At 39.1% G+C, this 17480-nt stretch overlaps 1 protein-coding gene across 1 annotated transcript in view; it reads left to right on the top strand.

Annotated features, from left to right (window-relative positions):
- The window catches only part of LOC149793844 (uncharacterized), a 119451-nt gene that overhangs the window by 90662 nt on the left and 11309 nt on the right, over window positions 1–17480 (top strand). Inside the window, exon 10 of the mRNA XM_089966476.1 lies at window positions 1675–1810. Coding sequence (XP_089822602.1) covers window positions 1675–1810 — 136 coding nt within the window. The remainder of the gene's footprint in view (window positions 1–1674; window positions 1811–17480) is intronic.

Below are 17480 nucleotides of genomic sequence, written 5' to 3'. Positions count from 1 at the left end.
ATTGCTCATTGGGATTATAAATTTCTTATTGATGTTTGGAATGAAAACACTACCTTGGGGTTATTGACGACTCATCGAACTCTCGTTTTGATACTATTATTGTGATACATGAAATCATTCAAGCTTCCAGGAATTCATTTGGAACAGTCTATAATTTTGGACTTGTGATATGACATTTAGTATTGCTTAGGGCTTAAGTCACAATATTGTACGTTCCTCTTAAATTATTTCTTTGATTTTACCCAATTTATTGGTTTCACTTCCTTCCCATTTCATAATTTAAGGTCTTAGAATCGTATCAACACATCCGATGATTGATGCGGAAATCAAGTTTATTTATAGCAATGAAGGAATTTGAAAGTGCTGTGCCGTATCCTGTTTTTTTTTGTCTGTCTCGTGTCTGGTATATCGTTATGTATGTATGTATGTATGTATGTATGTATGTATGTATGTATGTATGTATGCATGTATGTATGTATGTATGTATGTATGTATGTATGTATGTATGTATGTATGTATGTATGTATGCATATGTATGTATGCATGCATGTAGATATATATATATATTTCTTCTTCTTCAAAATACTACTGTTAATAAAGGTCATTCAGTTCATGTCCATAATTTATGCTTGTTTTCTAACCTTGTATCATGCAATTTACAGGTGAGGTCGCGTTAAGTGTGTAAAACGTGACACTATTCTCAGTTATAAAAATCCAAGATCAGTGTACTGGAGTTCAGATAAAGAACTCCATATCCAAATAGGTCACGGGTGACAAGAATGGAGTTCACGGGTGCTTCTGAGATCGGCTCTTGACCGGCGTTTTGATTAGTCAATTTGACTCAGCTGTTTTGCTGACATTTCGAAATAACAAAACGATTTATTTTGTAAATAAAACTAGTATTGTGCTTCTTCTGTTGCGTATTAACTGATACATAGCTTTGTATGCAGCGTTCTTATGAGCTAGCGAACTTGGAATATTTACACTGAGTAGGTTGATTTGTCTACTGAAATTATTATCGTTTTTTGGAATTGCAGTAGAGACAAGATACATTCAAACGCTAGGAAATGTTTATTGCTGACGGATATATTGCGAAGCATTCAATGAAATTTTGGATATATTTCTAACAGAGTCAAAGGACACTTTAGATTTCGAAACATAGTGACTTTTATGTAGCGTTCGCACATAAGCACATGACTGCTATAATTCAGAATATCTTTAGAATATATTTGTAGTAGTTGTAATGGATAGAACCTTTAGGATTTAATGAATTCATTAACCGATATAAGTTTGTTTCATATATTTCTTTCGCTTTGTATCTTAGGGATAGAAAAGTATATATCTGAATCATACAAACCATCTTGGTTGACACTTTTTCTTTGCTACGTAGATTAAGTCCCTAGGTCGTAATAATATATATAATCCGTATTTGTAATCTGTACTTTAATGGCTGATACGTGATGCGACATGTTGCAAAGAGTGGAAGGTAAATGCAGAAGGCCCGTCCTATTGACAGACCTATATTTGGAATGAGGAGGAGAAGAAGATGAAGTAGATGAATGATGCTGATTCATCATCATCATCATCATCATCATCACCATCGTCGTCGTGGTCGTCATCATCATTTTGTTCTTCTACTTCTTCTTCTTCCTATTATTATTATTATTATTATAGGGTACATTCCTTCCTGAACATGATAATATTTTGCACATACATAATATGACGGAGTCAAAGATGGGGATGTACACCTGTGTAGTTTCTAAAGAGGAAGAAATAGCGGCAGCCCGAATCCAAGTCACAATTAAAGAAGGTAAGATTTACCTCTCACTCACTCCCTCTCCCTCTCTCTCTCTTTCTCTTCTCTCTCTCTCTCTCTCTCTCTCTCTCTCTCTCTCTCTCTATATATATATATATATATATATATTTATTTATAATATCGATAGTGTGAACAATTCTTCTGTTTTTATATTTTATTGTAATAAAGGTCAGCATGTCAGGTGGGGTGTTTTTAAAATCATATAATAATTGCTAGACAACCTAAAAATAGTAAGCAGCCCCTTTCGCATAGGGATATTAAAACAATACAAATTAAAGATAAAATTTACTATACCAGTCAGACGTGAGGAGATTGTTTCACAAAAATGTAAATTATCGATCTGTTACACTATAATGAAAATAAAGGAGCACAAAGTAATACTTTGATTTATTTTTACATCATAAAAGTGTCTCAGTGCTAAATCAAGCTGGAATCAAAGCTAAAACAAAAATATCCTGAAATCCCAGGACTGTATTATACATGGATATGCTGTGCCTTTGTGTGCTATTATTTGTATCGCATGTAAGAAAGGTCATCTGCAATCAGTGGAAATAAAATGCCTATATGTTTCGGTAGTAGTTAATGGGGGCTGTTTAGCGAAAGTGGGAAAATACATTACAGAGCCCCCTTGGGCACATTTAGCGACAAGACATTTTAGCACATCCTGGGCACGTTTAGCGACAAGGGGTATTGAACATAGGGAATACTGGGCCTATATTGCGACAAGGGAAAGTTGGGTTGTTGTATAGGGTAGCTGGTAGCGGGTAGCGGGTAAGTTCAGCTAGTTTAGCGGGTAGCGGGTAAGTTCAGCTAGTTTAGCGGGTAGCGGGTGGCGGCTAAGTTCAGCTAGTTCATAAACTATACCAATAAAACAACGCTTGGCGGGGCGGGACTGATGGGATATAGACACAGACGTATAAAACATATACAACACCTAATCTGTGGGCCCCGAACGGCCGAGTGGTCTAAAGCGTTCACCGTTACGGATCATTGTTATCTCACCTCTGTCTGCCTGGGTTCGAGTCTCGGGCTCGGCCAATGTGGGTATGTGAGAAAGCTTGCCAATAGCTTCTCAATGGTCGGTGGTTCTTCCTGGGGTTTTCCTTGGTTCTTCCTCCACCATTTATACTGGCCGCCATGTATAGCCTATCTTGTGCTTAAAATGGCATTAAACTCTGCAACAATAACAACAATAACAACAACACCTAATCTATAAAACCAACTAAGAAGTTTTTTTAGGCAAAGAGAATTAATATATTTTCGAGGCATATTAGAAGCCCTGAAAAGGGACTTTGGTTTAATTTCTTTTTTTTTCTTCACCAATTTCTTATTATTTCCCATAGTTTCTTAACAAACCCCAAATATAATATCCAAACACTGGAAGAGGAGACTCCCTCACCCAAATATACATCCATATACGGGAAGGAGCCCAAAAAACCCCAAATATACAATCCACGTACGGGAAGGAGCAAAAAACAAAACAAACCCCAATTATAATATTAATACACGGGAAGAGGAAGAAAAAAAAAAGACCAAATATACTGTCCACACAAACGCATACGAACTCATTCAAACACACACTCAAATATCCACACACGGGAAGCAGAGAAAAAAAACCAAATATATTATCCACACAAAAGTACGCGAACTTAAACGAACACACACTCTTCTATCCACACACGGGAATAGAAGAAAAAACAGCACTCAAATATAATATCCACACAAACGTACGCGAACGTGTACAAACACACACACTCTACTATCCACGCACGGGAAGAAGAAAAACAAACCCCCAATATAGTATCCACACACGGAAGAGGAAAAAATAAACCAAAACATACTATCCAAACAAACGTACGCGAACTCATACAAACACGCACTCTACTATCAACAAAGTGGAACAGAAAAATAACCCAAATATACTATCCATACACGAGAAGAGGAGAAAAAACAAACCCCAAATATACTATCCACACAAACGTACGCGAACAAATAGTGTCACGTGTTTAGGCTTGAATAAACAGTAGCACGAGAAAGAGTGAAAAGAACAAACTTCGAAAAAATACAATAATTTATTTCCCTGGAAAATTTCTATAAAAGTGAGAAAGAATTATGAACTTACGGTTCTATTATGATTAATTCCAAAAATAATCCAAGAATTATCCAAGAATAAATTTTTGTAAGTCCTAATAACAAAATGTTCTAATGATTTCAATTTCGAATCCCGTCGAAGAATCCAAGATGGAAAACGATGACGTATGCTGCAATCTGTAGTGTTAAAGTCTACCGTTCCTTGTAGAAACAAGAATTATCACTCCGGTTTTGAAAATCAAAATAAATTTCTTATAAGAACTGTCTTTGATTAAGAATCTCACATGAGCACATGTATTCTCAAGAAAAATAATATAATTAATCAACAACAAATAGTGGCTGAAATCTGGAGCTGTAAGAACCGGCGCACTTTTAAGTATGGCTTTCAAGTTATCAAAAGCCTCCTGACATTTTTCAGTCCAAAGGAACTTGTCTTTCTAAATCAGTAAATTTGTCAAGGCTTCAGCAATTATAGAACAATTGGAACAAAATTTTCGATAGTATCGGGCCATATCCAAAAATAGCATCAGTTGCATTTTATTACGATGCACGGGAAATTCAGATATAGCCATGACTTTGACATCCATAGATTTAACTGGTCCATGTTCCACGATGTGTTCTAGAAATGTTACACTAGCAGAACTCACTTTTAGATAAATTAATTGTCAAACATGCATCTGTGAGTCTGTCAAAGAATTTCCGAATTGTTGCTAAATGTTCTTTCCAGGTGTCGTTGTAGATGATGACATCATCGATGTAAGCATCAAAATTGTCTAGACCAGAGGTAATCATATTCATGAAACGTTGCAATGTACTTGGCGACCCTTTCATCCCAAACGGCATTACTTTACATTGGTAAAGTCCATCTGGAGTCATGAATACCGAAATTTCCTTTGCTCTTTCCGTTAGTGGAATCTGCCAAAATCCTTTCAGAAGGTAAATTTTGGTGACATACTTGGCATTCCTGAACTTGTCAATACAGTCATCGATTCTTGGTAATGAGAATGAATCTGTTTTTGTCACACTATTCGCCTTTCTATAATCAGTACACATACGGAATTTTTTATCTGGTTTTGGAACAAGTATGCATGGTGAACTCCAGTCACTTTTACTGGGCTCTGTAAAATCATTCTCCAACAAATATTCAATTTTTTTTCAAGTATTCCTGTTCGAGAAGTTTCATCCTGTATGGGTGTTGTTTGACAGGTTTGGAATTTACAATTTCAACGTCATGGAAAGTTTTTTTGTCCTTGTAGGAACATCTGGAATTATTTGCTCATATTAAAATAATAACTGTTTATGTTCATTACTTTCTTGCTCTTGCAAATTTGAACATTTCTGGTCCAGATCTTGCATAATGTCTGAATTCCGACGATTTGTCACTCCTTTATCAGTAGAATCCGATGATTCATTCACTTAAATCTTCAATGAGTGGGACCGGTACAACTAAATTATCTGCGTAGGTTCGAGTCTCGGGCTCGGCTAATGTGGATATGTGAGAAAGCTTGCCGGTAGTCTCTCGTGGGTCAGTGGTTCTTTCCGGGGTTTTCCCAGGTTCTTACACCACCATAAATACTGGCCGCCATATATAGCCTATCTTGTGCTGAAAAATGGCGTTAAACCCTATAAAAACAACAACAACAACAACAACTAAATTAATTGCATGTTTAACCTGGCTATCTCTTTGAATATACTGGTACTCCTATAATTTATTTAGATCCCAGGAGCGCTAATATTATTTAAGCCATTCATTTTCTTCTTAATTTTATAAGGGCCGTAATATCTAACCTGAATAAAAATTTGAAGAATGAGCAAGACAGACAGATCTCCATTAATACAAAAAAGTTTTATATCCGCTATATTTCCCTCAAAAGATAATTTCACTTTTCATTTGAATTGCTGAATGCCAGATTCAAAGATAATAGGCTGGAAAGTTCCAGACCTAAAATGTGACCCTTGACCCGATTGGATAGAGTTGCGAAGGCCAATTTGAGTAAAATACTTTATCAACGCTTTTACTATGATTTTAGATTTTATATTCCTTATAATATAATATAATGGTCTTAGGTAAGGGAGCAACACAATCTACCATAATCCTACTAAATGATTGTTCAAATGCAGGAATAGGTTTTAGATGAGCCTTGGGAATTTTCTGATTTGAATTTTCCTCTCTTTTGACAAAATGTTCTACTGACTTCAAGTTCGAATCCCGTCGAATAATCCAAGATGGAAGACGATGACGTATGCTGCAATATGTAGTGTTGAAGTCTACAGATCCTTGTAGAAACAAGAATTATCACTTCGGTTTTGGAAATCAAAGTAAATTTCTTATCACGTGATCATCTTCTCGAAGCTTATAGAAACTAGGTACTTGTTAAAGATCACGTTTTCCCAGTGTGACCCTGACGAACACCAGTCATTTTACTCTAAGAAAAAACAAAAGAAAAAATTATACAAAACATAGTGTGAAAAAAACAAGATGCATTTCCATTATCAAAGTTCGATGACTATGTTGATAAGATCGGAAATGCCAAGTATGTCACCAAATTTGACCTTCTGAAAGGGTTTTAGCATATTCGACTAACGGAAAGAGCAAAGGAAATTTCAGTATTCTTGACCCCAGTTTGACTTTACCAATATAAATTAATGCCGTTTGGGATGAAAGGATCGCCAAGTACATTGCAACGTCTCATGAATATGATTACCTCTGATTTAGACGATTGTGATGCTTACATCGATGATGTTATCATCTACAACGACACCTGGAAAGAACATTTAGCAACAATTCGGAAATTCTTTGACAGACTCACAGATGTATGTTTGAAAATTAATTTATCTAAAAGTGAATTCTGCCTTGCTAGTTTAACATTTCTAGGACACATCGTTCCACATGGACAAGTTCAACCTATATATGCTAAGGTCAAGGTTATCTCTGAATGCCCCGTGACTGTTAATAAAAAGTAACCGATCCGATTTTTGGTTATGGCCTTATACAGCGTCACTTTCCATGGTAGGTGTAGTGGTAGTAGTAGTAGCAGCAACAGCAGTAGTAGCAGTAGTTGCTGTTGCTGTTGTGGGGTTTAACGCCATTTTTGAGCACACGATAGGCTACACATGGCAGCCAGTATTAATGGTGGAGGAAGAACCAGGGGAAACCTCCCGGAAAGAACCACATATCCACGAGAAGCTGCTGGCAAGCTTTCTCACATACCCACATTGGCTGAATCTGAGACTCGAACCGGCGCAGATAGAGGTGAGATGGTAGTGATCCGTAACAGAGAGCGCTTTAGACCACTCGGCCACTCGGGGCCCCCAGTAGTAGTAGCAGTTGCAATGTCAACAGGACACAAATTGTGTCTGCAAATGGAATACACTCCAGCCCAGTTAACCTATCTTGTGATGTTCTACAGGGGTCTGTTCTTGGACATGTTCTCTTCATTCTATACACTCAGCCGCTCTCAAGTGTCATAGATCATCATCAAGCGTCTCATCAACTGTACGCTGATGACACCCAAATATACAAATCTAACCACTCAACTAAGTTGAGGGTACCATCTGGGGTGTAGAGAGGTGCATTTCTGATGTGAAATCAATGATGGCATGTAACAAGCTGCAGATGAATGATGATAAAACTGACGCCATTCTGATCACAATATACAGACTTTCTCATTCACATCCTTTACCTCAAACAATAAATATCAGCAACACCAACATTAAATTCACACAGTTAGTACGAAACCTAGGTGTTACTCTGGACAGTGCTCTCTCATTGTACCAACATGTCATGAACATATGCAAGGCTGCATATCTTGAGCTGAGACGCATCAGCTCAGTTTGCAAATATCTTTCAGTTGATGCCACTAAAACACTTGTGTGTTCATTAGTATTTTCAAGACTGGACTATTGTAACTCAATTCTGTCTTACTTTCAAGACTGGACTATTGTAACTCAATTCTGTCTGGTTCATCTCATTATCTACTCCAAAAACTTCAAAAAGTTCAAAACACAGCTGCTCGGATCATGCTTAGAATACCACGATCGGAGCACACATCCCCACTGCTCTGTACCCTACACTGGCTATCCATTCGATCCAGAATCAAACACAAAATTTGTTTTCTGTGCTACGTTTCCCTGACGGACTCCAGTCCAACATACCTATCCGACCTCACCCATGTGTACACACCAGCAAGATACTTATGCTTCTCTTCTGACAATCATATACTCATTATTCCCACTATGAAAAAAAGTGATATGGATAACGTTCTTTTGCATGCCAGGGCCCAGCAACGTGGGTTGAATTGCCCACTGAACGTAGACAAAAAGACACCATGATCCCATTCAAAAGTGCTCTTAAAACTCACTTATTTCGACTGCAAGAACAAACTTAAAGACCTAATAATGTTTCCTACTTATATATATTCAGCATGTTTTTTATGTTTTCTAATTTCATGGTGTTTGTTTTTTGTAATCATATGATTATATATGTTTTTTATGTTATAGGTGTTGTCTAATGTTATAAAGCGCTTAGAGCTTGTAAGGATTGGCGGCAATATAAGGTCCGCATTATTATTATTTATTATTATAATGTTCCCATGATGTTCTCCTGAAGTAGTCATATCAAAGTTTCCATGTTGTGGTACTGACTCACTAAGGTCACAGTGTACGGCATCGCTCTTATCGCAAGGCACAGCATCACACTCCACCTGAGAATCTCCGAACTTGAATTATGTTTGTTAAAATGGTTTCATCTTTCTCGCTTGGTCTTTGTACTTACAACGAACTATCGGTCTTGGACGTTTTCCTTTTTACATGCTGACCAAAATCTACGTTCCGTACGGTAAAGGTAAGTGATTGGGAAGTCGCACTTGCTTCTAATATGCGAGTTAATATATTTTTTCCAGAGGTCGACTGAAGATTTGGTGTGTGGGTAAACGTACAATCTTGAGCGGTTCGCTCGTGGTCACTTTAAAGTTTCCACCCTGTACAGACTGCAAGGCTTCTTTCAATACGCCAAAGTTCACCAGTCGACTTTTGTGATAATTGAGATTCAATCCTTTCACTTTACACTCCATTTGCACTTTTCCTTGTGGGTCCCGGTATTCCTAGCAGTCATTTTTAGCACAGCCACTAGCAAAACTTAAAATCTTGTCGTCGGGGTGTATGTCCGTCCCGAATCCTAAACAGTGTCCTTCAATGTCTGGATACCGGTGACCCAGCCGATCGATGTAGCTGCAACTGTCCGTGTCAAAATATAGGACGCGATCTCCTAACTGTTCTCTGTGTGTGTGTGTGTGATTAGGATTTGTAACGTAGCTTTAATAATTTTTCAGTCATACCGCTACGATGTCTGCAGTGTGGCAGTTTATAGTGATGTCTAGCACTGGGGCATCATGCCGCAGACACGTCCATGATGTCCCACCCAGTCACATTATCCTGACACCAGTCCGACCAGTCCTAATACTAACCTGTTAATGCTGAGCGCCAAGCGAGGTAGTTGTTAGCACCATGTTTGTCTTTGGTATGTCTGGAACCCAAAACCTCCCGCTTCCGAGGCGGACGCTCTAACCACTAGGCCACCAGAGCGGTCCCTAGCAGTTCCAAAGCTTCGTACAATTTTAAGTGACCATGAACTGTCATATATGCCGCAATGATAATGTTTCCAAATTCGTCAGCTTTTACAAAGTCCAGTTCTTCCTTGTAATTGACTAAAATCAGGTCCTCACGAAGGAGGTCCACTTGTTTCATTTATTTGGTTTTGTTGTAAATCATTTGTAAGTAACGAGAAGGTTCGGACAAATACTCCATCTTGGGTAAACACGGTCTTTGTGCCATTTTACCCTACAAGCAAATTAACATCACTTTGGCAAACTATCGCCTTTCTTCATCTTTCTCCACATGGTCTAAAGTGATGCCTTCCTGCTTCAAGTATTTCTCTTTGAATTTCTTCGCGAGTGTGACACCAGGATGGATAGCTGCTGGCTTCTTGTATCACTTTTAAAAAGGCATCAACGTAGTCCGCGAAAATGCCTTTCTGAGTTTGGTTGCCCTTGTGGTATATTTCTGTCTTGGGAAAGTGGTAACTGTCGTACACTTCTAACAATTGGTATCCCATTTTCAGAGCTTTGAACAATTCCACTCTGACCCACGTTCCTGTCTAGGCGCTTTATTCCTGGGTGTGCCGATAAGGCTGGTCTTGATTGCACGTTTCGGTACAAGTACGGCACAAAGTAAACATCAGTTTTTCTTGGCAATGGTGAGGTAAAACAGGATGCAACAAGTCCATTGTAGGCAATACTTTGCACTTGATAAATCCTTCATATTCTCTAATGTTTTCAACGTCGATGTATTCGGTCAGCAATTGCGGGTGCCCTGTGATAAAGTGACAATATTTAAAACGTAAGGATACAGCGGACATACGTCCAAGTATTTGATTTCTTCTCCTTCCTCCTCGTTGGCTTTGTACAGGAAAGAGTTGACATTCATACATCCTCCGTACAAACTGTCCCGTGCGTTCAGATGGTCCACCAACTTTTAACTTTCCACGATACATATAAACTTGGGATCGGTTTTCAAACGGTAATCGTACTCGTGTTCCCACATTTCCGCCACTTGGAATTATTGCTGTTCTAAAATCAAACAAGACTGACAATTGCCCGGTATGAGTCTTCCATGTTACATTGCAAAACTGATTTTAGTGTCACGTTCAGCGTAGCAGATGGGAAATCCGTGGAATGCGTGTGTGTGTGTGATTTGGATTTCAAAAGGAGCTTTAACACTTGTTCAACCATATCGCTACGATATTTGCACTGTGGCAGCATATAGTGATGTCTAGCACTGGGGCATCCTGCCGCAGCCACGTAGCATGATATCCCAAACAGTCACATTATCTTGACACGGAGCCGACCAGTCCTAACACTAACATCTCAGTGCTAAGCGCCAAGCGAGGCAACTGTTAGTATCATCTTTGGTATGTCTCGGACGTGGATCAAACCTACGATCTCTCGTATCCGAGGCAGACGCTGTAACCACTAACCTTGCGTGAAATAAGCACCCGTAAATTCGTACACGATCATGGCGTTTTCTAGATTCAAATCATCCAGCGAATCCCTTCCGATTGCCTTTCTCCTCTACCGTTTCATGCGTACAGGATCCATTTTGTCGTCTTTATCGCACAAGCAATGAAGCCATCATAAGGCTTTGACCGATTATTGACGTTTGACAAAATTCGTCGTTTGAGGGCTTATGACAACTTTTGGGCATGAATCGTTGGCAGTAGACTAAGGGATCACCTTTTGGCAATGGCGCTGGCTTCTTTCAAAGGTAGGTCCCGCCGTGCTCCATGAATAATACTCGAACTTTTCCAAGCAACGCCGTAAAATGTCCACGTCGGAACGACATTACTTTAACACTTATGCCTGAAAGTCAAACGCGTCCGAGGCGTGACTGTGGTACGAAGCGCAAAAGGCTTCTCGTTGTTCGGTACGCATGTTGTCGGGGTCGTAGTAGTGAGAATCAGGCAAATGGGGTAGAACGGCATGTTGATTGGCTTCGCAATTGAAAAATTGCGGGAAATAGCCTTTGGTAATTTCTGTCATTCCAAGCGTTTTAGTAATTCGGCTGAAAGACATAGCTAAGTAACTCATTGCATCTTTAAACTGCTCTCTTCCCACTTGCATGGAAAAGATTTTGGCTCCATTCAAAGTCACTTTCCGACTTTCGGTACTTCGCTCCGTATAGTATCTCAAAAGAAATTGTCCATCGTATCCCGAGAAATTGTAAGCCATCACTGTGGCATGGCGATAACAATCTCCGTAACGTTCGATGTCCTCTGGGCTCCACGTCTCGTTTCTCCCATGCGGGTCCGGCGTTGTATAATTGGCCCGACGTGCCTCACTACGTGTCGTTAGAGGCGACTAGGTAGAGGCAACCTGTTTGCCGAGGGTTGCGTCCCGTGTCGGGGGAGGAAGGGATTGTAATACCTGGAAACAGGAGAAGAAAATACAGAGGGTAAAGTACACATCTAACATTCCCTATCCAGAAGCCAGAAACTCGTACAGGCCAAACCAGCCCATCCTGGCCCATCCTTCTTCACTGTAGTGAAGAACAATCCGAATACAACAAAGGACGCTCAAACACAAACAGATACATCAGATTCAAAACCAAGTTCTAACCCCACCCCCTTACCAAGCGCAGAAAAACACGGCATCTACTCAGAAAACCTTTATTAATACACCACCACGGAAATCACCAAAGAATAAAATATATCATGGAAACAGGCAAAATGAGGGGTCAGATGACCCCATCAAACTCTATAACAGGTTTGGAGACATTTAGAAAAGGGATGCAGAAGACACTGCTCCATGCGCTCAAGGTTCTCCAGACCTACAAACAAAACGTTCACCCCTGTACTTCCTCCAGAGAAATAACCACACAAATCGCCTCAGCATAAGGTCTAACGTAGCACCACAATCTTCAATTTAAATTTATAATGAAGAAACACCATTATGCAATGTAACTGTAGAATACTTAGAGCATATTACAACGATATTCTCCTCCTTTTAAACGAACATGATCTTGTGGTACTATGCCTTCAGGAAACATTCCTGAAAGATACAGGTAACATTACACTTAAAAACTACTCCCTGTTTAACACCAACTCCCAAAATGTTAACAACATGGCCTTAGGAGTAGTTTCTCTTGTTGTGAACGATAAAGCCCCTCATAATGTCATCCATTTAAACACAAATCTGCAAGCCATTGTTGTAAGCGTCATTCGACATATTGTTCTATTTACTTACCACCAAACACCAACGTGGTACCACACGATTTAGACAAACTTGTTCAACAACTTCCCGCATCATTTGATTTACTCGGGGATTTTAATGTCCATAACATTTTGTGAGGAACAAACCTTATGAGTGACCGAGGCCACAAAATAGAATACTTCATTTCTAGACACGATTTGTTTCTATATAACAACAAACCACCGATATATTTGCATCCAGGAAAGGGTATATACACGAGTATGGATTTGACAATTTGTTCCCCATCGCTGCTTTTGGTCTATGAATGAAAGGTCGCTGGTGACCTGCACAGCAGTGATCACTTTCCAATCTCTCTTGAGAACACCGACGCTACAATTGACGAAACAATTACACAATGGAATTTAAAGAAGGCCGACTGGGCCAAATTTGAAACACTTTGCATAGGTAGGCTTAACAGGAATACCGTGTTAAACGACAATAACGCTTTTCATTATTTAACATCTGATTTAACCGACATTGTAGAAGAATCCAAACTGTGAAAGAACCCAAAACCGTGGGTTACAAAAGATTGTAAAGAGGCCATTATACAACGCCGAGAAGCTCTGAAAAAATTTAATAATCGTCCAACGCCCGAAAATTTCACGAAGTACCGTATTGTTCGGGTCTAGGCCCGCCGCCCGATTAAAGAAAGTAAAAGAGCGTCATGGAAAAAATGTTTCAACATTAAATTCTCGTTCCTTTATAAAGAAAGTTTAGGACAGAATCCGCAAAAAACAAAATAGAAAGGGAAAAGACAATTCCTTTCGACATCTCAAACTAAACAACAAGAATTTTAATACCAAACTGGACATAGTTAATATAATTGCTGATAGTTTCTCAAACAATTCCTCATCGTCTAATTATTCAGAAGTCTTCAGAAGATTTAAAACTCAAAAAGAAAAGACACGGTTGAAATTCACATCGAATAACTCAGAAAGTTATAATCAACCGTTTACACTGTTTGAGGTGATGCAATCTCTGAATAAGGCTCACGATACATCCACTTGGCCTGACAAAATACATTACCAGTTTTTGAAACACCTTCCAGAACATCCATGAATAGTTCTTCTGGAAATATTCAATGATTTATGGATTACTGGTAATGTACCAAACATTTGGAAAGAAGCAGCAATGCCAGTTCCCAAACCAGGTAAATATAGCCCAGATCCTAACAGCTATCGACCTATTGCACTCACAAGCTGTGTGTGCAAAACAATGGAACGAATGATCAATTCTCGGCTTGTATGGTACCTGGAAACTAACAATTTAATATCTCCTTTCCAAAGTAGCTTTCGATATGGCCGAAGTAACAATGATCATCTGGTTAGACTGGAAACACGTATTCGCGATGCATTTATCAAGAAGGAACATTTAGTAGCGGTTTTCTTTGATTTAGAAAAGGCCTATGACACGATAAGGAAGTACTAGATACTAAATGACCTGCACGATCAGGTTCTAAAAAGCAGTCTGCCCTCTTTCATATCAAACTTTCTTTCAGACAGATAATTCAAAGTACGAGTGGGCTCTACCCTATCAGCACGAGCAAGAGATGGGTGTGCCTCAGGGTAGTATTTTATCTGTGACGCTTGTCAAGATCAAAATGAATAGCATCACCAAGTGTTTGATTCCTGGTGTGGATTGCTCTCTATACGCTGATTAGTTTCTAATATGTTATCAATCAAAGCACATACATACAAACAAAAGACAACTACAACCAAATATAAACAAGATTCCAAATTGGGGCCAGTACTAACAGTTTCAAATTCTCGAAATCAAAAACGGTATGTATGCATATCTGTCAGTTAAGAAGACATCACGACGAACCTAAACTCACGCTTGACGGAACACCTATTCCAGCTGTTGAGGAAACAAAGCTTTTAGGTATTACCTTCGACAGAAAACTGACTTTTATTCCACACGTAAAGAACCTAAAGTAGTAGCGCACACTGACTGGGGTGCTGCTTAAAGCGTAATCCTCAATTTATATAGAACGTTTGTTCTCTCCAAACTGGATTATGGTTGCGTTATTTATTGCTCAGCCAGAAAGTCATATTTGAAAATGCTTGATCCAATTCATCATCAAGGAATAAGACTCGCTCTGGAAGCATTTAATACATCCCCGCGTGAAAACCTTCTAGCTGAAGCGAACGAACCACCGTTATCACATTATAGAGAAATGCTTTCCGCACAGTATACTCTCAAATTAAAATCAAACCCTCTAAACCCTGCTTCTTCGGCTGTTCTTAACCCAAATACAAAACCTTATTCGAAAATAAACCAAACGCCATTTCTTTCTTTGGCATTAGAATATCATCCAGCCTTGACAGTATACAAATTGATCTTTCAAAATTCAGAAAACGTCAACTCCCGAAACTTCAGCCTGGCTGCTTAAACAATCAAAAGTACTTTTTACGCTACATGATGGGAAAACAATCTGAGACAAACCCGTCCATGTTCCACAACTCTTATCATGAACTCCTCACCGAATTCAAAAACTACACAAGACTTTATACCGACGGATCAAAGGATGAGGAAAAGGCTGCTGCAGCTTTTATTAGTGGAAGTAATACAACACACGTCCGCTTACCAAATGGCACATCAATTTTTTTTTCAGCCGAAATCAGAGCAATATACCTTGCTCTGCAATATATCGAAAACAAGTGTATTTTAAACAGCATCATCTTCTCCGTCTCAATAGCAGTACTTCAGTCACTATACAATAGAAAACTAGAGAACCCATTATTGAAAAACATTCTCGTCAAAAATACCGAGCTGAGTGTCTCCCACAATATAATATACTGTTGGTTACCAAGCCATATTGGTATTAAAGGTAACGAAAAAGCAGATCGCGCTGCTAAAATGGACCTTACTCAAGAACCATCTGATTTTAAAATACCGTACACTGATTTTAAACCTTGTATCAAAAGGTTATTACGTGAGAAGTGCCAAGCATCATGGAATGATGCAGTGAATAACAAACTTCATGCAATCAAGCCAACCCTAGGAGAATGGACTCCTTCCTAAAGAATCATCCGTAGACAGGAGGTAGTCATTGAAAGAATTCGAATTGGACATACTTATATAACCCACTCACACATACCAAAAGGTGAAGACCCACCAGAGTGCGTTGCTTGTAATGAACCATTCACTGTTAAGCACATTGTGACGGAGTGTTTTGACCTACAACCTACGCCTGATCAGTACTAAAATCTGCATGACATGAAGGAACGTTTTGATACAATACACGTTAGTTGTATTCTAGAATTCTTAAAAGAAGTAAATATTTATTCTATGCTAAAACTTTTATGCAACCACGTTGAGAAGTTTTAAGTAATGCATAAACCGTCCTTTACATTCAACATCTTTTCATCTGTCATCATAAAGATACACCATTTACATTCCACGTGGATCGGGAAGCTTTATTTATTTCCTTGCTCATCTTGTCGTTTTACATTTAACTCTGGTTTTATATCGCTGGTCAATACGAAACCTTTTACCAATTTTAAATAACCCTACATATAACCTTTTGTTTGGCGCTAAATAGTATATTGGTGCTAATGCACAGTAAAAATATAATCAGTCAATCAATCAATCCACGTCTCGTCTATGTGGTCTTAGATCCATTGGGCGAAATAGGCTAGCGTGTTCGCTCCCCGAACGATTTTTTACGTCCTCCATGAATCTTGCTGCAGTGAGGGAAATGACTAAAGATAGGTTCTTGGATGCACTTCTCGCACGCTCGATGAGCCACTCAGAAATTAGGAATGCGAATGCCAATCTCTTGCATGCATTTAAAATAAAAAAAGATGAAATTGCCTTTCTTCTGGTCATCTGCTTCATATTGGGGCTGGTATTCTTGAATGTTGCATATGTGTTCCAGTCCACGATTTGACGACAAATGTGACATCATTTCTTTCCTGAATATACGCGTGCCTTGCAACTGTTGGTACGTATGCCTTGTCTACAATACAAGTAGGGCACAACAGTTGGCAAGCACTTTTATTCTGTGAACCATGCGTCTCTTGATATTGTTTGTAACAGGTGGGACTGATAAAAGTGCGTTGACAAGTTGAGTAAAGCACTCGCTGTTGTCTTTCGTCAAGACAGGGTTTAGAGGACAAATATCCTGATCATTTCGATCCACAATGCTTGTGTTGCTCTCGATTGTTATAGCCATAGTCGCATTTCTCACAGTAATAACTATATCACAGGAATGGGGCGATATTGGTGATGGCATCGAAATGTTCATCGTGATAATAGACGTGGATGTTTTCTCGCCTTTGAAAACTTTGCCTCAAAGCAATAGAGCTCCATGCATTTTTTACAACTGTACTTTCAAGGTGTAACGTGGAGCCAAGAAGCCTTGCAATTTTCCAATTCAGGAATCCCGGAATGTGTGTCTTTGGATAGATTCGCTTGCTGTAACAGGTGTTCTTCTTCTATTCGTGGTTTCGCTCGGTCCGATCGTTGAATAGTTGTCCAGGCTCTTTTCCATCTAACGTGTCGATCTTGTCGGCATACATTCGTCCTGCGAGGATGGCACGGGCTAAACACATCTTGTCTTGAGTGTTGTTAATTCTGGCGAGGTTCTTTTTTTTGGCGCTGCGAAGGTCGTCAAGCAAAAACATGTTTTTGCGTCTGGTCTCTTGGGGAAGAGAATCGTGGGTCATGAACAGTGTCGCTTTTCCATCAGCGATGTGCAATTTGTCGTTTGATTGCTGCACGTGTTGAAACTTGTCGATGATTTTGGAAAGCTTCAGTTCTGATGG

This window comes from Sinohyriopsis cumingii, chromosome 8 (assembly GCF_028554795.1).
Source record: "Sinohyriopsis cumingii isolate HCF-2022 chromosome 8, ASM2855479v2, whole genome shotgun sequence".
NCBI lineage: Eukaryota > Metazoa > Mollusca > Bivalvia > Unionida > Unionidae > Sinohyriopsis > Sinohyriopsis cumingii.
Note: the sequence above shows the minus strand (reverse complement) of the source record. Positions and strands in the feature narration are given on the sequence as shown.